This window comes from Hirundo rustica, chromosome 15 (assembly GCF_015227805.2).
Source record: "Hirundo rustica isolate bHirRus1 chromosome 15, bHirRus1.pri.v3, whole genome shotgun sequence".
In the NCBI taxonomy this organism is placed as follows: domain Eukaryota; kingdom Metazoa; phylum Chordata; class Aves; order Passeriformes; family Hirundinidae; genus Hirundo; species Hirundo rustica.
In genome coordinates this window covers 14,715,525-14,739,356 of record NC_053464.1, presented here as the reverse complement: position 1 = coordinate 14,739,356, position 23,832 = coordinate 14,715,525, and the positions used below count along the sequence as shown (strand labels likewise).

Here is a 23,832-nt window from a genome sequence, read left to right as displayed (position 1 = left end):
AGGTCAGGGGGAGTTTTTAATTCAGACCGGCTGGCAAAAGGTGCTGTTGTGATTGAAAACACCAGAGTTCAAGTGTCCAGGGCCACATAAACATCCGACTCTGTCACTAGACCTGCTTAAGTGACAGCTTGAAAAATAGATTTAATAAGACAGAGAGAAAAAGTTTCCCACTCTTACACCCGCAACAGCAGACCCAAATATCAGGCAGGAACAGGAACGGTCGGGAAGCAGCTCCAGCCCTCCCACCCTGGTGTGGGGAGGGCGAATAAAGAGCAGCCCGTGGCCAGCTGGGTGTCCAGCCATCCCCAGGGGCTCCGGGACACCGGGATCCGGGGTGTCCTGCTGGGAAGGGAGCAAAGATCTCCGGGAATAACACGGAGCAGACCAAGCCCTGCTGCCAGCGCCTCCCCACACCATCAGAGCCATGGGATGCCAGCACGGGAATTCTGTGAGACACCAGAGAATCCCACACTGGATTGGGCTGGAAGGGACCCTGAGGTCGGTCCAGCTGCACCCCCTGCCACGGGCAGCTGTCCACTGTCCCAGCTCTACTCCAGCCTGGCCTCAGGCTCCCCCAGGGATGGAGCATCCACAGCTCCTCAGCCAGGGGATGGATTCTCCTGGGAAGCCTCCTCTGCACAGGAATCTCCAGCTCTGAGCACGGCTCAGCCCATCCCCACCTTCAGCCAAAGCTTTGGACCCGCACCAGAGAGGTTTGACCTCAGCCCTTTCATTTTCTTCTCATTCTCCTCCATGACCACGGAGCCGCTCTCCAGGCCGGTGCAGCTAAAGGAAAACTTCCCTCCATTCCCTGGGAAAGAGCAGAAATATCTCCTCCATCTCACCCAGAACCCCAGCTGTGCGCTCCAGCGTTTAATTTTATGTCAATGCACATCTAAAATTCGAGATCCCTGAAGACCTTTTAAAAGAAAATCCTCCTTGGAACAATTTGCATTGGAAGCAAAGAGTGAGGATTTAACAAGTGATGGAGAATTACAAATACTCGGCTCTCAACTTTTTATTCTACTTCTAATCAAAACACACTTCAGCTCAAATTCTGAGCTAAAAGATGCAGTATCAGGCTGGGGGGCATTTTGGGTAGGAACTCAGGAATTTGCTCGTTCCATGTTTACAGATAATGGGGAAAAAAAAACCTCTGGAGTTTGTTCCGGGATTGTCTTCTCTCCACACCAAAATTAACAAGGAAGTTTACTGGGAAGGGAGGGAGAAAAAAAAAAAACAAAACAAAACAAAAAAAAAGCTTTTGCTTTTAAAATGTGCTTCTAATTCTGGCCTGCAAGGAGTGCAGAAGCCAGGCTCCCTGGAATGATCCCTAAGGAAACATTTGCTTTGGCTCCAAGCAGGACACTCTGGAGCATCAGGAGTCAAACGGGATCAGCTGCTGCTCCATCCTTTCTGTTTAATGATCCCATTGATGCATTCCTGCCTTTCCTGCCTGCTCCTCGCTGGGAACAGGGATCTGGAAGCTCTGGGATAATTCAGGATCTCTCTGGACAGTGACCTCATTTTCCCTGCATTTCCACTCGACACAGATCCACTACGACTCACTCCATCCTTGCAGTTTTCCTGCTTTAAACTCCTCGGTTCCACCTCTTTTTGAACAAGGACAGACTCAGGACCCTCAAAGTCTCTTCTGAGTATATGGGACTCTTTAAAACCAGAAGGCAGAGCAGGGAAAAAAAAAAAAAAAAAAAAAAAAAAAAGAGGGAAAAGAAAGGCTGGAAAAGAGCAGCCTCTGCTAGAGCAGGGATAACAAATCCCTGCATGGAATCAGACTTCCATTGGGGAAAAAAAAGGAGTCCTTGAGGGTATCTCAGGCAGAAGCATCCCCAGGAACTCCTGCTCTAGGGAAGAACCCAGGAACAGCACAGGCGGCACCACCACAGACCTGGGGAGGCAGTTCTGGTCTCATTCCAAGCCAGGAGAACACAGCTCCTGAATTTTCGGAAAGGTTAAAGCAGCAAGTCAGCCTTGGGGGAACCTGGAGAGAGAGGGGCTGAGCTGAGCCAGGACACCTGGACACCTGGAAAGGGGCTCCAGCAGGGAGAACGTGAGGGAAAGGCCTTGGAACAGCCAAGCTCCTCTCCAAGGAGGAGATTTAGGCTGAGCATGGAGAAGCCAGGAAAGCTCCGGAGGAGCAGCCTGGCCCTGCAGCTGTGCTCCGGTGAGGGCAGGCAGCACATCCATCCATCCATCCCAAAAAGCCAGCCAGAAAGAGTCCCACCAGAACTGTGCCCTTCCAAAAACGAGGAGGAGAAGCGGCCCTGGATCTGTGCCCATCCACAGGGAAGGAGCCAGGTGCCACCACCACCCCCACACCGAGGGCACCACGCTGGGTCCACAGCCAGGTTTACATCGGAACAATAAACTCGGCCCAACGTGATGATCCCAGCTCAGCTGATTCCAGGGCAGCACAAGCCCTGGCTGATGCCCCACTCCAGGATCTGCATCCCAGAGCGATTCCTCACCTTCCAGGGATAAAGAGCCCAGCCTGGAGCTCTGCATTCCCGGTTCCCAGCTCATTCCCACAGCGAGGAGGGTTTTTAATCACTTTTCCCTGCCAGGAGTAAAAGCAAAGAGCAAAACCTGTGGCAATACCAGTTGATCCCACGGCTCGTTGTTATTTCCAGGCTCTGGAGTTCTTTAAAATTCACAGGGACAGCCTGGAGTTTGAATAGAGGCTACCAAAATTCATCCTGAGATGTAGCAAAAAACAAAAACAAAAAAACCCCACACTTCCTGGAGGGGGATAGGAAACAGTCAGCACTTACAAAGAACTCTCCAGGAATTTTTTTTTTTTTAAGGATCTTGCTTTGAAGTAGATGCTCCCAAAGAATGAGGCTTCCAGAGCTCAGCAATATTTAATGCACTGCCCCAGCAATGGATGACAATGTTGTTGTTTCAGCTATATTATAACAAAAATATTGTGGTTTTCCTGTATTCTGACAAAAGGAACTGGAGATTTACATCCCCTTCATCTCATTCCGAAGGAGCCCTCACGCCAAAAACGGGGAAGGGAGAGACCCCACTGCGTACAAAGGGCTCCTTGGAGGGGGATCTCCAGTTGGGGCACGAGGAAAAGCCAAAAAAATACAAAACTCCACTTGAAAAACCAAACAACAAAAAAAACCCACAAATTTTCTACACCCATCAGCAACACATCCAGAGGGTGAGTAACTCCAAACTCCGGGTTTGTGCTGTCCTGGATTAAATATCCACATTTAACAGGGAAGGGTTAGCTGGAATTCGTGGATCAGAATGGAAAATTCTCCATTTTCTGTTCTCCACCTCAGCATTCCCCAGAAACCCTCAGACAGCTCAAGCACCGACTTGAATCCCAAACCAATCCACTGGAAATGAGGAGACAGCTGCAATTCCCAGGAGGAAAAGGGATCAAACCTCCCTAAAACACACAAACGGAACGGAACCATTCTCGTGCCTCCTCTCTGAAGAGCCCAGGCTCCATCCGGGAACACAAATCCCATTCCCACCCATGATCCAGAGCCCTTCTCCACCCACACATCCCACATTCCTGAAGGCAGAAAAAACACCCAAACACGCTGATTTAAGGTGTTATTCCACAGCAGTAATTCCCAGAAAACCAGCAGTTCTAATATCTCCACAGAGAGGAACGCTTCCAGCAGGATTCCTGACCTTCCATCTAGGAATGGGTTGGAAAACTCAAAATAAATCCAACCTCCAAGAGAGCAGCTCATCCCAGGAAAAAGCCCATGATGGGAATAAAAGGTTCCTGATGTCCAAATCATCTGTGGAAAGGGAAATTGGGAGGAAAAGATTCCCTGCCAGGAATGTCCTTCATTCCCTTCATCTCAAACACAATCCTTCCACCAACTCTCCTCAGCCTCAACTTACAGAATTTCCTTTCTTTAAGGGCATTTGGGCAGAAATAAATCCAGTGAAAGGCCATCAAAAGCCTAATTAAAAAATAAACTTCATGAAAATACCCTTCAATTAAAAAAAAAAAATAAATCAAAATTTAAATATGCCAGAGAAAAAGAGGGGAAAAAAAAGAAAAAAAGAAAAAAAAGAAATTTAAACAGGCCAGAGGAAGGAGCAAACAAGGTGGAATAATGGAAAAGCTACATACCCACAAAGGCATCAATAAAATATAACTGCAGGTTTTGGCTCATTTTTAGTCACTTACCAAAGGAATACCTGCAAAACAAAACGAAGAGAAAGCACGAGAATTAAAATCGGCATCGATAAGTCCGAGGGAACGACGCCTTGCGTCGGTTTCGTTCCTCCCTTCCAACCTTTGGAGTTTCAGGACGCTGTCGAGGAGCAGAGAAAAGTCCTGAACCCCATCAGATGGAACAGAAATGGGAAAACGCTGCTGCGTGGAAACGAAGAAGAGGAAACTCCCGAACTTTCGGGCTCCTCAGCGCTCCGAGGAATTGCCCCCTTCCCTGGGATAAAGCAGCAGACACCAAGGGAAGCCCCCTGCCCCAAATCCCTGCTGCTCCTGCTTTTCCCATCGGAATTCCCTCCGGCCTCAGCTGCACCACGGGGATTTTCTGTAAAATCACCGATTCTGAGTAAAACCCACTTCTGATCCCAAAACTGAGCAAGTTTTAGGATGCTGTTCTTCGAATTGTGTTAATTTCCAGCACGGATTCATCCCCACAATGGGGCTTTATGTGTACGGATTTATATTTATTTATTTGTATTTGCAGCTTATTAAACTAACCAGAAAAAAAAACCAAAAATCAACCACCAATACTAAGAAACACAACAGGCTTCAAAGATTATTAGAAGGATTTGCTATGACACTATATATATATATATTACACATATTTAAAATAAAACATATATTATATATTAATATAAAACATATCTTATATACTAATATAAAACATATTATATACTAATATAAAACATATATTATATATTAATATGAACATATATATTAATATAAAACATATATTATAAAATTATACATTAGAATATATTCTATTGTATCATACATATTGTAATAATAAATATGATAGAATTTATATCGTGCATAATATTATCTTAATATAAAATGTTACATATGCATATGTTACATGTCATGATATAATTATTATAATTAACAATATATAATAATATATTAATGTATATTGTATTGCAATATACGATTGTAGAATATATATTATATAATACAATACATATAATACATATTGAATATATAATTATATATAATTATAAATATTATATATAAAATTTTAAAATATGTATAAATAGATATATTTTATACTCATCACTGACGGGTTTTTTTAACTAATCAGCCTCAATATTTTGCACTGTACTTAACAACAACTTCCCACAGATTTACTGGTGTACAAAGGAAACTAAAAAGGCGGGACAATTAGTAATTTAATTAATAACAAAAGCAGCTTTTGACGGAGTTATCTGTCATTAAGGGAGCCTCGCTCCGCTGATCCCCACCGCGCTCCTGGTGCTGCTCAACCCCAACTCTCTGGAATTATTCCCATTTCTTGGCACAAGCTAAGAACCCCCTGAGGCTCATTTAAAACACACAACGACACACCCCCCAAAAAAACCCCGAGGAATTAATAAAATATTGTATTTTGCTGAACCACATGAAGTTTTCTGACGTGTGTCTGGTGCTGATTACATCAATCCAGGCTCCCGGCCCCGTCATGTGATGACAGGCAAACACTTGTGGATTTATTTCTCCGAAGAAGCCTGCGAGACAAAATGCCAAGGAAACCAAACCAAACAGCCCGCTCCGAACCCATAAAAACAGCGGGAATTCTTGCAGGGATTTCTTCGTTTTTAATAGGTACAAGCAGGGCTGGTGCCCAATTCCCACAGATTTCAGGTTGGAGTTTGGACCCTAATCACCGGTTTAACTTTTCAAGGTGTCTAGAACGAGTTTACAGAAGTATTTATTTAAAAATCGTGGGGGTTTTGGGTTTTTTTTCCACATTTTGATATTTGAAGCATCCCCAACAGATGATCAGGAAAAACACGGGTTTGATTTTGCAGGCTCGGGGGTAAATTTCACCAGCAGAACTTTCTGTCAAACCCAGAAATTCTGCTGATTCAAAGTGTATTCCACTTGGATTGCCCAAATCCCATTAAAAAGTGATGTCACGGCTCTTTTCTGCCGGGAGAGACAACATTCCTAGCCATGACCTGCCAGGGGGAGGAAAAATCCATGTCCCACTTAGCCTGGATCAGCTGGGAATCATCAACATCATTGAATATTTGAGTTAAATTGTTTTCACCACCTCGTCCCGATGATTAATTTTAGCTTATAAATAAATAAAGTCGAAACTGAGAGCAAAACCTGGTTCGAATCCCATTATTCCCAAGGAATAATTCCTGCTCCCGGGGGTTTGAGGACACAGCTCTGCAAAACCCTCCAGGGAGCAGGAATTCCCAGACCCACCCGACACAAAACGCCAGCTTTTCCAGAGAATTCCGTTTTTCCCTGCATGCAAAGCACGTGGGATGACGGTTTTTATTTGCTGGAGGAGGAGGAGCAGCTCATCAGCCAGACTTGCCCCGTAAATTCACATTTCCTTCTCCGCTCAGCCACCCCAGAGCTGCACGGGGTATTTAATGCAGGGATTGGTGGGGACAGGCAGCTCCAAACCTGCAAAACATCCCCAAAACGATACTCCTAATAGAGCCCATTAAAAACCAGGATAAACCAGGCAGATTTTACCTTTACATCTGAGTGAGGTGCTCTGTGTTAAACCCAGCTGCATTTGTAATAAAAACAGAGCAAAAGCAGCAGTGCCCAACAGCACCAGCTCCTTCCAGCTACATTTCCACAGGCAGAATTCCCTCCTCGCCCCTAAAGCTCCCACTGCTGCTCCCCACGGAGAACATCCTCCAGGGAAAGTGAGCCCAGATGGCAACTTCCATCTCCATCCCCAATCCCTCTCCCTCCCTGGGCTCCGCAGCTCAGGATGAGGGAAAAGTCCTTTGGCTCCTATTCCCCATCAGGATCTGGTCCCCAGAAGGAGCTTTCCAGGAGGTCTCCCATCCCTGGGAAGGCAGGGAGGGATGGAAGCAGGGGATCATCATCACCCCTGGAGCAGCCCCTGGTCACAGCATGCTCCCTTCCAAAATTCCAGCAACGGGGAAATCTGGATTTTGGGGAAAGCACCTGCCACAAATCCAGCAGGGTGTTAGAAAGGGTGAAGCCACGGAAGCAGAGAAAATGTGGGAAATGCGCCTGTCCCAGGATAGGATCGTGAGAGAGCCAGAGGCCTGGCCAAGCAGAAATGGAGATTTCCCCTCCCTCTCCAGGCATCCAGCCTGGGATTATTCCACATGGACATGTAGGAGGCTTTTCCTTAAGCCTGACCTGGATCTTCCTTCCCACCACACAAACCAGCAGCTGCTTGTCCTGTGCGCAGGGAGACAGGGCAGGGGACAGAATCCCGGGATGGTTTGGGCTGGGAAGAGCTCAGAGCTCACCCAGTGCCATGGCAGGGACACATCACACTGCCCCAGGTTCTCCCAGCCCTGCCTGGTACACTTCCAGGATGAATCCACAACCTCTCTGCTTCTACCACACACTTTTTCTCCGTCTCCTTTCCCTCAGCTCATTAGTTTAATTAGCTTTTTTAATTTTCCCTCGGCTAATCCAACCCAGTTCCTTCCGCTTTTCCCCTCCTTGTGCCAAGGCTTGAGCCTCTCCTGTGCCTGCAGCCACTTCCAGAGCAAAGGGAGAGCCAGGCACTGCCACTTCCCTGGCTCTGAGCAGTGGAAAAGCTCATCCACCGCTTCCAAAAGTGACTGAAAGCTTGCTGGAAAACCACAATGTACCAACCCAATTAAAGCTGTAAACACTCAGGATGGAAAAACACCCGGTTTTTGTTTTGTTTTTTTTCCTAGAACCCGAGGATTCACTTCCCCCAGCCCAGCTGAGAAACATCACTGGCAAAACCCACCAAAATGAGATCCAGGATTAGCCTGGTGCACCGTTAATTTCAGAACATCATTAACTTAAACGTGTGGGGGGTGAGAAACCTTCCTGACAGCTGGTTTTGGCCCCTGCCAAGCCTTCAGCACTGCACAGCCACGGTGAGGGGAGGAAATCAGCTGGAAGGGGAGCAAATGAAACCAGTCTGGTTTCTGCATTCGCTTTCTTGTGGTCACAGAGCTCTGAAAGCTGGGATTCTGTGCTCTGCAATTACAACATCCACGTTTAAACGGGAGGAACGGGGCTAACATTAAAAATAAAGGATGAGGAGGAGGCTTGCTCCTCAGTGCTGGGAAAGGTGCCTGGGCAGGGCTGCAGGCAGGCAGGGGGTGAGGAATGGGATCTGCCATCCTGGCTCTTCCCAAAAGCATCCCACTGGTCAGGAGAGCAGATGTGGATGATGCAGCTGAGCCCCAGCACTCACCAACGCTGCCCACGCTCCTTTCCAAAGCCAAAAACGATTCCAAACCCGGGCTCAGGTGGCTGCACCGTTTGTGAGGCTCCAGCGGGATTTGCTTTGGTCAAATCCTGCCGGTGCCAAAAGGAAACGCTGAGGCGGCGGCCTTGGGAATCCCACTGGGATTCCTCAGGCCGGACACTGAGCCCAGGGAAAAATGGGAACAGAGCCAGGCTGAGCCTCCCTGGGCTGGGATACTGGTGGAAAAGCTCGGGATGCAGGACCTGGAACAAGCGGGAATCACCTCCTGAGCGCTGCTGTGACCCTGCTGCTACCAGCAGAAAAGTCCTGCAGGTAAAACCCCGGGAAAAACAGGATGTCAGTAATTGCTTGATTAAAACAGGAATCCTTTAATTGCTTTAATGAATCCCTCTGCTGCCAAGCACTCCGCAGACTGAGATCGCCCCGTGCCACCTGCACTCACCTCCCTCATTTCCAGGTCTCCAGCACCAATCCAGCCACGGAGCAGCTCCTCCTGCCCATCCCCTCCCAATTCCAGCCAGGCAGATCCCACTGGGATCTCTCCAGGACCGCTCCTACCCCAAACCTGGGGCAAGGAGGGGGAAAACCTTCCCCATGCCGGGAGCGGAGAGGGAAAAAACACTCCCTGCTTCCTCTCCGCCATCAGGCACGATTCAGTTTTAATCTCCCACCCCGAACGTGGTTCTCATTAGCTTCATTAGCTCCCAGTTGTACGGCGAGGCAGCGGTGTCACATGGAATTAATCTCTGTTTTCATTAACGTGTCATCTCCAGCGCTCAGGGCCGCTCGCAGCATTCTTTGAAACCGATCCCTTCCCTCTCTTCTGGGCGGGGAGGAAGCGCCAAAAAGCGGCTTCCTGGGCAGGAAGGATGACCCCCCGAGATCCTGCAACGCTGCCTTTATGTCTGCAGAGATCATCTTCTTCTCTTGCCGGGGACACGGGGAGGGCGGCTCGGAGCAAAAGGGATGCGAGGCTGCGATAACAAAGAAATTCCTGAGCTCCCCTGCCAAGGCCTGGTAAAGAGTAAGATATTCTCGTTTTTTGTTGGGTTTTTGGGGTATTTTTGGAGAGCTGGGAAAATAAAGCCAGGTTGCAAAAAGGGTCCTGTTCACCAGGCCCTGAAAACCTCCAGTTCAGCAGAGGCACCCAGGTGATGCTGGTTAATGAGACTGATCTAAAGGGATTTCTTTTTAATACACGGAACTGGAATTCCTGCTCCCGCTCCCAATTCCAGCAGAAAGCTGGTCTCAGTAAAGAATTACAGCCCCTCAGCACAAGCCTGTATCACTTGCAGACATGATAAAGCAGGATGGAGACTGATGGGAAGCCCTTGCCAAGGTCACCCTGTCAAGCACAGCTGCCACATCCACTCCTGCCTGTGCAGTGATCCCTGAGAACTTCCCACGTGTCCTGATAAAACCCAGGACACCCAGGTTGCCATTCCTCTTCCCTCACAGCTCCTGAACTTTCACAGGGTCTGGGAAAAAGAAAAAAAAAAAAAAAAAGTCTTCCTGAATTATCCAAACTGCTAAAAAAAAAAAAAAAAAAAAAAAAAAAAAAGAAATCCTGATCCACTGATTCCTGCTGCAGCTGGATTGTGCTGCTGGGAGAAGGGGATCTTCCATCAGGACAGGGCTCCTCCAGGCCAGAGGAAGATCCCGGGATGGAGCTGGGATTGTTCAGCCTGCAGAAGCTTCAGGGTGACCTAACTGTGACCTGCCAGGACCTGAATGGAAGGGAGGGAATGATGGGAGCCCGCGAGAAAGATGGAGAGGATTTATGAGGAATGGAGTGACAGGAAAAGGAGGGATGCCTTCAAACTGACACGGGGCAGGGTTGGAAATTGGGAAGGAATGTGAGGATGGTGAGATCCCGGAAGCATCCAAGGACAGCTCTTGGAGCAACCTGGGATAGTGGGAGGTGTCCTGGCCCATGGCAGGGGTGGAATGGGATCATGTCACCCTGGTTTTTCTGAGTTTCTTTATTAGCCTTTTGATTTTCATAAATGGAGTCAGATCTTTTAGTTACTGTAGAATATTAGAGCAGTTTTCTACCTTTCCCACAGATGTAACATAAACAAATCCTTTGTTTTTCATTCTCTGTCCTTTGTTTGCATATTTCTAACCTGAAAACAATTGTAACTGACAGTTGGTCTGGCCACTGAGGCTGAGGGGTGGAAACCCCAAAAAGCCAATCTTCTGCTAGACCCACAAATGTATAAAAAGTAAAAAAATAAACAAAGGGGTCCTCTTCTCTCCACTCTTTCAGCTGGGAGCTGGATCAGAAAAACCTCTGTGAAAATCTCTTGTCTGCGTGCGATTGCTTTGTGTGTCTCGGTGACAGGATCATCCTTAAATTCCAATCCAAACCATCCCAGGGTGATTCTATCTGCACTCCTGTGCCCTCACCACCAAAGGGTCACAGACCAACGTGCTTAAAAACGGGAATGTTTTAACAAATCCAGCCCTGATCCACCCCCTGGCTGCTTTCCAGCCTGGATGGGAAACTCAGAGATCCATCTCCAGCCTCTACTGGGCCGGATCATTCTGGACAAACCCAAAGGTATAGAAAGATCAGAGGAAAAAGGATGGGAATAGGTTCATTTAATGGCCACTAACTCCCTCCTGGAGAGGGAAAACACTCCCTGAGCATCTCCTGAGCCCCAGCAGCCACTGGAGCTCAGCCTGACCCAAGCCCAGCTCACCCTGATTGAATCCTGCAGGTTTCAGGTGCTTTTCCATGAGAATAAACCCCACAAACCCTCCACCCCACACCAGCCCTTCCTCTCCCTCCGCTGTGAGGACACTCCTTTAATTGCAATTAAAACCACTGCCTCAGAGCCAAGCCTTCCCCACCTGCTGCACTCTTCGTCCCCCCAAAATCTCCTTTAACCTCAAACTCCCCAGCTGGTCAAGACCAAAAACCACCAGGAACTCGGGGGCAGAAACTGAGGCGTCTCCTCCCCTCGGTGCAATTTCTTGGGGCTTCAAAGTGCACATTTCATATTCCTTGTTGGATAAAAAAGGTGCTGCTGGGGCTTCTTTCACCCCAAATCCTTGCCAGGATCTCTCTTTCCTTTCACCCCAAATCTTTGCCAGGATCTCTCTTTCCTTTCACCCCAAATCCTTGCCAGGATCTCTCTTTTCACCCCAAATCCTTGCCAGGATCTCTCCTTTCACCCCAAACCCTTGCCAGGATCTCTCCTTTCACCCCAAACCCTTGCCAGGATCTCTCCTTTCACCCCAAATTCCTGCTGGCAGCAGCTGCTCCACCCTTTTCCACAAGGGAAGAACACACCTAAAAAAAAACCTTGCAGCCACCTCGTGCTGCAACGTTTTATTTATTGCCTTGTTTAACTAATTCCCCTCCAGCTCCTGTAACTCGACCAGAATCTCGAAAGAAAATAAAGGCACCGGGATTTAAAAATCCCACAGTTCCAGCTTTTGGGCTTTTTTGAAATCTGGGCAGTGAGTTTTGGGAGCACAATAACCCAGGGGAAGGAAGGGTTTTCGGATGCCAGTTGGAAATGCTGGGAGCAAACAACAGGAGATCAGCTGAGAAGTTTGCTTCTATAAGAAAACGTAACAGCTCTCTGGAGACACCTTAACTGGGGGATAAAAGTGAATTTATCCCAGCACTACCCACTCTAGAAGGGCACGAGCGACCCCGGTGCAAAAACTGATTTAATTCCTGCTGGAAGCCTCTCCCTGCTCATCCACACAAACGCCAATCCCGCAGGGAATGGCACCACAAACGCTTCGTGGGGTCACCTGCAGCAAGGGTTTGGATTAAACCAAGGAGCTTTTCCCATGTTCTTGTTGAAATGGATGAAAATCCGTGATAGGAATATCCAGGAGGGAGGAAGTGGGGGAAAAGCAGAGCCATTTGTAAGGGAGCTGTGGAGCTGCAGGCTGCAGAAATGGATGTTGGACTACGAGGAATTCCCACAAAAATCTTTTTAAAACCTCTTTAAACAGCTTCTGCTCTACTCAAACTGGCTACTGTCACTTTACTCCTATTTTACTACTGCAGAAACAACAGGAATAATCAGGGTTAAAACAAACAATGATCCAGCACTTCACCCAACAGATATTAAATATTCCTCTGCCCTGGCAGATTTTGAGCTTCTCGAGAGTCTCCAGCTTCAAAAGGAAAAAGTTCAAAGTGGCAGATGGAAAAAAAAAAAAAGAAGAAAAAAAAAAAATCCAGTATCTGAGGGCAGACACACTGAGCTTCTGACGGGAGCGTGACACCATCACATGGGTGGCCTTGACCCCAAACACATCCAGGTTTGGCCTCCACAGAGCCACAGCTGGTTTGGGAAACACCCAATGACACAAAAACCTGCGGAGCACCGGGAACCTCGACCCCACATCTCCCAGGCACCAAAAATTAATAATTCCCCTGCAAGGCCGCTTGACTTTGAGAACCACCGAAGCGCATCTTACTCCAGGCTGCTCAGAAGTCAGGGACAACAAACTGGCAAAAAGGGACACCAACCTGGCGCTCGGGATTTCAGGCTGCCAAAATCCTCCTTTATCCTGCCAACAGCTCAGAGCAGGAGGTTCTGGAGGGTCTGAAGACCCTCGGAGCCCTCAGCAGGTCCTGGTTATGGTGTCCCCAGGCCGGTGGATGTTCTCCAGGTGGGGCCAGGGGATGTGTCCTGCCCTTCAAAGGTCACACTCTGCTCTTCTGAAGCTTCCCCTGGCTGAGCCCAAGGCGGCTGGGCAGCAGTTGAAAGAGCTGCTCCTTCAGCAGCCCAAAACAAATAGGGACATTTAAAATTAAAATGGACAAAAGGGCGATAAAAGGAATAAATTGTCCCTCGCTGGCCCAGAGGGGAGAGCTCTATTCCTGCTGATCACGCTGGATTTTCCCTGGAGGGGCTTCCCAGGGAAGCTCAGCTGAGGATTTTGGAGCACCCACGGGGGGTGGCCAGCGAACAGGGACAGCGGGATTGTACAAAAACTCAAAATAATGGGTTTGTTTTGAAGGATTTTTTTTTTTTTTTTTTGGCCACAGAAAGAATTTTTTTTTTTTTCCAATTTTATTTGGGCCACTGAAGGAATGTGGGTTTTTTTCAATTTTATTTGGGCCACTGAAGGAATTTTTTTTTTTTTTTCCCAATTTTATTTGGGCCTCACCACTCCAGCCAGCAATTGTCCTCCCCAACTTCAGGAGAGCTCTGCTCTCCCACAGGTGCTTTGGGGAAGCAACAGAACTCATCTAACCCCCTGAATCTGCCCCAAACTGGGAGCAAAACAACCAAGACACCACCTAACCCCACCTACAAACCCGCGTGAGGAGTTTTAAAGCCAGCCTCAGTTTTAAGGCCAATACTGCAGATTTTGGGTACTCTGAGCTCCCCCCTTTCCACCACCACAATTCCTGGAGGACAGGGAGAACTAAGTGGATCCTGCTCTGCTCTTTCCCTGGGTTTCCCTGCACTGGAAGCAGCCAGGGCCCCCTCTGTCCAGGGAATTCCACCCCACACTGCAGGAATAATCCGGGTTTGAGCACGCAGGGACCCATCCCAGGGGACCTGACGGAAAATGAGCCCACAGCTGAACGAGCTGGGCTGCCTCTTTTCCCTCAGCCCTTCAACAAGAACCACCTCATTTCCTGTTTAAGACATGATTATCAAGAAGAAAAGAAGCTGAGGGAACATCTCCAATCCCCCCTTGGTGTGTTCCTGTTGCGCACCAGGCTAAAATTCATCCTTCAGATTTAAAGGAGTAAAGGAAGGGGAGAAAAAAAAATTAAAAATCAGCCTTATCTCAATACCAAGAGTCAATTCCTTTTGACCACAACAGATCCAAACTCCAGGATCCAGGCAGAGGATTGTCCTGGAGCTGGGAAGGGACCCCAGCACTGATCCCTGCTCAAACTGGGGTTTGGAGAGGGGCTGGGGGAGGAGAGGGAAAGGCTCCTCTGTGTCCCTCTGCCTCTAAAAACAGCCACTAAGAGCTCACCACTGGAATTATTTGGGGAAAAAAACCCTCAGGAGTCCTGCAGGACTGGCAGAGGAGCCAGCACGCCCAGGAAAAGCAGGAGCAGCACGGCACACACAGCTCCAAGACGTGGAAAAAAATAAAACACGTTTCAGATGGGATTTTTAAAATAAAAAATAAAAAAAAAAAAAAACCAAAAAAATATAAGAGTTCTACAGCACCAGCACACTTCAGAGAGCTGTGGGCACTAATGAATAGAGCCTGTCTTAATTATGCCACTGCTCCAGGAATTAACAGCTCAAACCTCCAGCCTTGGAGCCACTGCAGCTCCAGCACTCTGCTGCAAAACTCTGGCAGCTTCAGGGGGAGGCTGCTGGGATTTTTTTTCTTTTCTCCTCTCTCCCCTCCAAACAGAAACACAAAGAGGAAGAATTCAAGCATCACATCCAGGTTTTGCTCCTGTATCCCTGAAAGCCAGAGGATGCTTGAATTCCTGCCCTTTCAGGTTAAAACATCAAGAAAACAGACAAATCCTGGAAAACTTGGAAACAGGCAATGGAAAACCATCCAGCGAGTTATTTTTCCAGCTCTGTGGCTCTGTTTCACAGTTTTGGGCTCATGCTGAGTTAAGAGTTCAGAGAATGGAGCTTTTCAGAGGCTGTTCTCCTTCACCCACTGACATTCCAGCTGGAGTAGGATGGGAATGAACGGGGCAGCACATGCAAACCCCTTCAAATCAAATCCACTGAGCCCATCTGTGGAAAAGGTGTCCTGCTGTAAAGCCAGGAAGGTTGGGAAGAACATCCCTGGGCACCTCTCGATGGCAGAACCTTTTCCTCATGCAGGCAGAGAGGCACCTCAGGAGCTGACCTAAGGAAATTCGGGGTTTTCAGGGCACATCCTCTTCCAAACAACGTATTTGGGGCCTTGGCAAGGGCAGGGACAACCCAAAGCCTTTCTTTTTGCACCACAGCCCTTCCCTGCAGCAGGGTTTCTCCTTTTTTCCCCACACAAGGTTCTGTATTTATTCTGAAATATAGAATTCCAGCTCTCTCCTGGACAGAGGAGAGAGTTCTCCTCTCTCAGGAAAACTGAGAAGCCACCCTAAAAGCAATTACTGAGGGAATTCCCTTGCAACAGCCGCGAGGGGAAGCGCCGCACAGCTGGGACAACACAGCCTGGAACGTTCTGGAATAGCCTCAGTGGGAAGGGAGCCACCAGGATCATCAACCCCAACCCTGCACCAATGAACAGAGGAGAAGTCAGGGCAGAAATCCCAGGGAAGGCCGAGCTGGGACATGCCCATAAATCCTTTGTGCCCGTAAATCCTTTCTGCCGGGCGCTGTCCTTATCCCACACTCCTTACCCACCGACACTCCGCTGAGGAGCAACCACAAACTGGGATCGGAAATCCGAATCCCAATGGGGGGAAAAACCAACGAGTCCCACAAACCAAAGGAGGGAAGAGCAGAGCAGAGGGACCGAGAACCCACCAGATCTGTCCAACGTTGACCAGGGAGAGGTAGAGGAGCCACAGCAGGGCCATGAGGACCATGTTGGCACAGCCGGTCAGCAGCACGAAGGCCGCCAGCGCCAGCCCGGCCAGGGCCAGGCCATCCAAGCTGCTGTCCACGGCAGACCAGTCCAGGAACCAGAGGAGAGTGGGTGCATAGCTCAGGGCATCCAGGCCCACCTTGCCCTTGAAGTATCTCTTGACGTCCTGCAGGTAGAGCTTGCAGGGGAGCAGCCCCTTCTCGCCGATCAGCTGCTTGTTCTGCTGAAACGCCACCAGGAAGGCCACGGCTGCAGGAGAACCAGGAGAGGGAGGGAAAAAACGCCGTGAGGAACCACCCAGGGTGAGGGAGCTGAGATGAATCCCCAGTTAGAGAAGAAATTCTTGGAAGGAATTTATTCCCGAGCCCTTATCTCTGTTAAAATCCAACGCAGTCGTTACAGCGCCCAGCAGAAGGGTCCCTGGAGGAGCTTTAAGGTCCCTTCCAACACAAACCATTCCAAGATTCCATGGTCTCTATGAACCACAACGCAGAAGGCAAAGGAATTCTATAAATCCTGTCCTGGCCTTGGAGGATAACAGATCTCCCTCTTTACACGACATTACCTGAGCATCTACCAAGTACCAGAATATTTTCCTCATTTTGAAAATACTTTCAAAATACCAAAATATGTTTTGGTATCTCAAAACATGGTTAATGAGACTGCTTAAAATCATCTGCACCATTAATGAGGTGTCTACAGAACCCCGGAGTGGGCTGGGTGGGAATCCCTCTCATCCCACCCCTGCCATGCCAGGGACACCTTCCACATTCCCAGGCTGCTCCAAGCTGGCCTTGGACACTGCCAGGGATCCAGGGACAGCCACAGCTTCTCTGGGAATTCCATCCCCACCCTCACAGGGAGGAATTCCTGCCCAAAATCCCATCTCTCCCTTGCTCTCTGTTAATGCGAAGCCATTCCCTGTGTGCTGTCCCTCCACCCCTTGTCCCCAGCCCCTCTCCAGCTCTCTTGGAGCCCCTTCAGGCCCTGAAAGCGGCTCTGAGGTGTCCCTGAATCCTTTCCTTCTCCAGAAAAACACCCCCAGCTCTCCCAGCCCGGCTCCAGCCCTTGGAATTGCTCCAACAATTCCACTGCTGAGGACCTTGGGGCTGCTCAAAGCACAGGCAGCTCTTTGAGCTCACGGTTCACCACCACAACCGCCCAGAACAGCAGCTCTGACCCTCTGCATCCTCTCACACCCTGCAAGGTCACAAATCCAAGATCTCAACGTTTTCCCACCCCTTCAATTCCCACTTTTTCCATGTCCCTACAGCTGTCCCATTTATAGCGTCTCTGCTCCTGCCCAATCTCAGACCAGCCAGCTGCTTTTTTTAACAGCACATCAGCAATTTAATTACAGATCGCAGACCTAGCATTTGATGTCCTACAGAGAAAGTCGGGCAGTTTGTAGGCATTATCTCATATTTTAGGCATCTCCCGCAGTCACCAATTTGCAGTTTGTAACTCCAGTAATCTCCATGTCTCGGGGGGGAAAAAAAAATTTTTAAAAAAAAATGAGGAAGGCCAACATTTCCTGATTAGGCTGCATCCACTAATTTACCCATCCTTCAAACATTACCCAAGCACCAGCCACGTCACGGGCAGCAGCACCAGAGCTCTTGGAAAAAGCCGATTTGTTCCCCTCCCCGGTTAATGATCAAATCTGCTTCCTCCCTTATCTCGATGCTGGCGTTCTGCAAACAACAACCCTGGTGTTCATCTGGTGTCTCTCACTGGGAGAAGAGGCTGTGTGAAATCAGAGCCCAAATTCCCGTTTCTTTGAAGTCTGGAGCAGCAACCCAAAGTCTGCAGCCCCAGGGAATCCAACTGAAAGTCCCATTCCCCAGACAAAGGTCTCCAGTGGGTTCCACTTAATCCACTTAACACTCCCCCAGCTCTCTGCACACAGCCACGGGTTTTATTCTCATTTAAAAACCACTAAAAGTCATCCTCCAGCACACAGCAGAGGTCACTGCGAGGGTTCCCTTTGATTCCAGCAGATCCTGAACCCCAGGGATGGCACAATAAAGTCGGGAGTTAATTGGCTGTGTCTCTTCCCATCCATCTTTTGTACACAGTGAATGATTTTAACCAATAAATGACATTTTTCTTTAATTATGTTACTCAATTATGGGCAGGGAGAGACATGAGAAAGGCTATTTCCAACGCTACAGGATCAGTTCTGGAACACAAATTAAGTGTTTTCTATTTTAGCCATCTTTTTCTACCAACGCTCCGCTCTGCACAACTGTGTAATCAGAAAGCCTGACACGAAACCAGCAGAAATAAAATTCTTCTGAGCTTCAGACAGCTTAATATCTTCATTTTTTGGCTTTAAAAAAGCCAACTGAAAGCCAGTTCTGCCTTAAAACTCCATGGCGTGATTTCCCACGATTAACACTGCAATTTGCTGCACGGTTTTCCAAAAGTGCTAATCAAATTCACCTCTAAATGCTCCAGAATTGCTGCCCCAACCCATAAATGCCGAGCAGGTTTTTGCCTAAAAAAAGTCCAAATTAGACCCCTGCGCCGTACACGAGACAAACAAGGAAAGCGTAAATTAGGAACAAAACAAACGCCAGCGATTCCGGCAGAGCGCACGCTGGATGGACGAACTCCTGCTCAGCCTCTCCGAGCCTGCAGGCAGCAAAGACTTGGGTTGGGGTTGCCATGAAATGCAGATTTTAGGGTGGCCCAGCTCGGGCTCCGAAGGGGTTTTTCCTCCCAGGACATCCGTTTCCCGCTGCTGGCATTTCCCGCAGCGCCGTTCGCAGTTAAAAGCAGCCCTGGTTTCGGGAGGATTCACCTTCCCCAGAGCAATGCCCACACCTGCGCTCCATCCATCACCTCGCAGGTGACGTTCCCAGAGCTCCATCCCGGATCCAGCTCCCTCTCCTGGACACTCCCCGTGCTCAGTCCCTGCATCACTCCAGGCTCCCTCTCCACCCATCTCCAGCACCTTTTGGAGCGCCTCCGAAGGGCTCATCCCTCATTCAGCTCCCACCTCCATCCATCCCTGCTCCGTCTCCTGAGGTTTCCCCCTCCTGTGCTGCTGGAAGAGCAGGAACTGAAGACAGAGACTGTGAAGGACTGCGGCGGCACAGGAGGTGCCCGCATCCAGGAGGGGAAAAAAGGGAAGTTATTTATCAGCTTGTTGTTGCTTCCTCTCCCTGAACCCCAGAGAAACTGGAGCCTTAAACTCAGTCTAACAGACCCTGCTGCCTTCCCCAGCATCCTTCGCTTTGACCTTGGCTTGGTCAGGGGGTAAAAAATTCCCCTTTCCCCCAAAGCCTGTGCTTCTTCCTTAATTCTGGAACCTCTCCCCCTGTGGCCTCGTGTTTGGGGATTTTCCACCCTGCACCTTCCTCTCCCGCCAGCTCAAACAACTTTGCTTCCACTCTGGGCACTGAGCGGCACCATCACCACCCCGCTGGGTTTGGTGTTGTCCCACTTCTCCTTGGTCCTGGAGCTTTTTTCCCGGGATCCTGCACCCCTCCAGACCCAGCACAAACCCCACCACGCTTCCCTCACCCCTGGGCTCCCTGCCCGCGCTTCTCACGGACAATTCTGGGGTTTGGGAGCGCCCAGCCCTCCGTTCCACCCGGATCTGTCATTCCCCAGGCTGTGCAGGTGGCAGGAGCGGAGCAGCTCCAGGTCTGCCTCCCACTGCGGAGCTCTGACAGCTCACATGGGAGCTCTCCCTGCTGCCAGCTGAGCTTTACATAATACATGCAAATTATCGGGGCTGCTAATAGACCTTCCCTACTTATCCTCACCTCACTGTACTTTTCCATTAACTCCCCCTCTCCCCCCCAAACCCGGCGTGTTCCTTCTTCAACCCCACACGGTGCCAAGAACCACCGCCCAAGCGTCCCCATCCAAAGGGATTCGCTCCATCCGGATTTCCCTGGCACTCCGGCTCCTTTCCCCCCAGTCCAGGCTCGGCCTGTCATGGGTAGAATGAGAGAATCCCATTCTTCATGCTGGGGAAAGATTTAAAGATGTGAAATCCAAAACTTTCCGGTCATATGGCTTTTCCTCTCTTCCCCCCCTCTTGTTAAAAGGAGTCTTTAACTTTTCCTTGATGCCCAAACCACAAGAAGAACTGAACCGAGAGCACAGAGCTTTGCCTGAAAACCAAACTACATTTTGCACACAAAAACTCTGCCTGGAGCAGTTTATCAAGTGCCCCTTCGACCCAAGGAGGCATTTGAACATGCCCTGAGCTGGATGCTGCAAGATGAGGTTGCACTGCTGCAAAGAAGAAAGAGGAGAATATTCCTGGTATTTTATTACCAGGGAAATGAATCAAATAATTTTTTTTTCAATTGACGAATTCCCCTGCAAAGTTTTGCAACACAAGAAGCAACAACACCGGAGCACTGAGCGAAGGGTGAAGCCAAGCACCCAACAAGAAACACACAACAAAGTGCTCTGCTCTTAACACCTTTTTTGTTTTCTTGCCTTTCACGGCCAAGCTGAACACCTCGGGGTGGTTTTGAGGTGCTTATCTCCCTGCTTGGAAAGGTGTGGAAATAAAAAAAGCTTCCCTTTGGGGCTCAGGCTGTTCAAACCACTCCAGCCCACAGCTGGAGGATGCCCTGGGAGGATCCCTCTGCTCCAGAGGGGCTTTGGGCAAGGAGAAGTCTGGCACAGAGATTCCCTTCTCCACCTTTGTTATTTTTTTTCTCCCGTTCCAGGAGGATGAAGCCGGCTCAGAGGACCCAGAGCTGATGCGCCGCTGGTGCTGCACAGCCCTGCTAAGGAGCAGAAACAAAAACCTCTCAGGGCACCAAAAGCGCCTGAAGATGTTCTCTAACCCTGACCGGGCAGGCTGAAAGCTACTGGGAACCTTTTAATAAAAGCCAGGGAAGGGAAAGCAGGGGAGATGGCAGAGAAAGAGAGGAGGAAGGACACCGGGGAGAGCCAGGAGCCCACAGGAAGCCAAACCCCCCGAGAGAGCTTTAGATTTCAGATGTAGGAAGAAGGAGCTTGAACCTCCCGTAGCTCTGGCGCTGGGGAAAGAAAATACTATCAAACAATACATAAGGAGAAGGAAGATAAACTGGAATTAAATAATAGCTTTTATTTCAAAGCTCTCCACAGAGCCCGGCTGAGACTGGGGAGGGTGGTATCTCATTACTGAAATCTCTACAGCTGGAATCTGATGATGGTAATCACCCAAAAAGGGCACTTAAAAATGATTTAGAAGGAGGGTGAAAGGAGCAAATAATGCACATTTATTGTCTAGAGCTTTGGGACCAGCTATTTACCTGTAAGAGCACTTCCAACAAGACCTCAAACTATGTCTGGATTGCCAAAACCCCGATCCCCGTCACGGGGAACAAACACACAGGGCAAGACCAGGATGGAAAAGCTGCAGATCTCAAAACGACATCTGGCCAAAGCTCTGCCCTGCTCAGGTGAGAGCCCACCTGCAGAGCTCCAGGGATCCAGCACAGGGAGGATGTGGAGCTGCTGGAGACAGCCCAGAAGAGGCACCAGGATGAGCAGAGGGGATGGAGGAGGGATGGGATTGCTCAGCCTGGAGAGGAGAAGCTTTGGGGTGAGCTCAGCATGGCCTTGCAGGGCCTGAAGGAGCCACCAGGAAACACGGAGAGAGGCAGTTTCCAAGGGATGGAGGGACAGGACAGTGCTGTAAGCACCAAACCTCACAGAAGCCTTTCAGCTGGATCCACTTTCCCTGCCCTCCCACTCCTACCAGCAGCAGGTGGGGTCGGTCTCTGACCTCTCCCATCTCCAACCTGCCTCTCACACAGCAGCTGCTTTGCCAGGGACTTCCCAGGCTCGGGCTGCTTCTGGAAAACCCCTTCAAAAGACACAAAAAAAAAAAAAAAAAAAAGGGGGGAGAGTTTTTATAAGCAAAGGGGAAGGGAGGGCACAGAGAAGGACACCCCACACCTGCCTTGCTCTGCCTGTCCTCCTTCCACATGGGAAAATCCTCAGGGAAAACCTCTCCTGTGCCTGCAGCAGGCAATGAACACCCCCTGGGAATGGGGCGGGGGCAGGAAGGAGGTGACAAACCCTCAGACCACAGTTTGGGGTCACTGTACACCCCGAATCACGTTTCTCTCCACCCCATCCTCGAGGTTCTTCACTTTCCCATCCCTTCCTTTCCACGCAGGAGAGGAACAATCGCTCAGCTCCCAGAGGAGCTCCGATCACGTTCCCCAACACCTTAACACAAACCTCCCCCTCCCCAAAGGGCTTGGTGCTCAGCCCAGCAGGAAGGAAAGGGTTACACATAAAAGGGTGAAACGAAAGAAGGGGGGAAAACATCCCAGGGCTGAGGAATGTCAAACTGTCACAACGGCATCAACCGTCTCCTCGGCGAGTCTGAGCCTCGGCGCGCAGAATCGCCGCGTCTGGGAGAAAAATCAGCTGTCACAGTAAATGCTTCCATCTCCAGAAAAAAAAAAAAAAAAAAACCCAACAAAAAAAATCCTGGAAGAGCAGCTCGGCACAGAGACACAGAATTTATTTCTGCTGTTTCTAAACCCAGGCTCTCCAAAGAGATCAAAGGGCAACGCTCCTTCCCTCTGGAGCACCCCGGGGCTGTGTCAGAGGGAATCTGCCTGCTCACAACCTCTCCAGCTCACACACCAGCAGCACTTTGCACCCCACAAATCCTCGTGGGGCACCCCTCCTGCACCGCCAGTAGAGCCTGACCTGGCTCAGAGCAGCCCCAGGCTCCTGGCTTTGGATCCTTTGGCTTTGGCTCACCCCAAACCAGCAGCAGAACTCCCCCGGGGCCTGAGCGCAGCCAAGCACAAGTTACACAACAAGCAGGTGAACTTTTCCTCTCCTCCACCTCTTCCCTTAGCAAGAGACACATTCTCCTGCCCTGCTCCTTCCAGCTCCACTACCCCCAACTCTCTCTCTGCCACCCCACTCCACAAAAGGCTTCCTCATTCCACCCTGCAGAAGCATTTTGGGGTCTCCCCATCATTCAGCAACTCCCTGGTGTTCCCCATCCTCTCTCCCACTTGAAAAAGTGCCACAAAATATTCTATTTTTTTTTTTTTTGTTTGTGTTTTTTGGGTTTTTTTTGTTTTTTTTTTTTATTTTTATTATCCCACATTTACTCACCAACCTGCAAGCTCCACTTCACCCTCTGGCTCAGCCCCTCCCAGCCTCCTTTTCTCCCGCAGCCCATCAGTTCCAATCACTTCCACCCGTAACTCACCTGACCTCCAATGAGAGCCTTGCTCCCCACCTGGCTGCCCCACTCACCACAAGCTCCCACACTTTAGATTTCCACCCATTGCAGCCCTCCAGCCAGCCCCTGCTCCCTTCCCACACCCCCTCTGGTCCCGGGTTTGGCACATTTATCACCCCAATCCCACCACCGGGAAGCGGCGGCCTCCACCGAAGGCACAGCAGTGAGCACTAATCAGTTTTTCATAAGGAAACTGCAAACTGAGCCACGTGAAACTCGGCAGCCTGGATTTACACACGGGGGAATATCGGAATCGCTTTCATTTTGACTGAAAGAGTCATAACCTCGCATTTCACCGAGAGCTGAAACCAAACTAGAACCAGAGCACGTGTCAAAACCGTACGAAACTACAACTTCTGCATGGTTTTGATGCAAAATAATCTAAGCAGGCTGGCGGGCTACAAATTCTAACGATTCTGTGGACAAATCTGGGGCAAGTTTAGAATTTGTACCGTAGTGTGTTACTTGTCAGTTTCGGTTTCACTGTAAATATTTTTAAGCGGCGCACCAGCGGGCTCTGAGAACAGCTCTCAGTGCCAAAGCAAGAGGCAGACAAGCACGGCAGAGGCTGGAAACTGCTTTTACTGTGGAATATTTTAAGGTGATGTTGACTCTAGGTCCTGGCTGTCGGTGGTGTTGGCACCCAGGGATGGCATCTGT

At 49.4% G+C, this 23,832-nt stretch overlaps 2 protein-coding genes across 2 annotated transcripts in view; both read right to left on the bottom strand.

Moving 5' to 3' along the window:
• The window catches only part of LOC120759750 (lipase maturation factor 1), a 142,321-nt gene that overhangs the window by 117,739 nt on the left and 750 nt on the right, over positions 1–23,832 (bottom strand). The gene's annotated exons all lie outside the window — the stretch shown is intronic.
• On the bottom strand, positions 6,816–23,109 carry LOC131378661 (uncharacterized). The gene is made up of 3 exons (XM_058422634.1): positions 23,043–23,109; positions 15,872–16,181; positions 6,816–8,732 (listed from the first exon to the last, which is right to left on the bottom strand). The coding sequence occupies exons 1-3, from the start codon at positions 23,107–23,109 to the stop codon at positions 8,408–8,410; spliced, it is 702 nt and encodes a 233-aa protein (XP_058278617.1). The 3' UTR covers positions 6,816–8,407.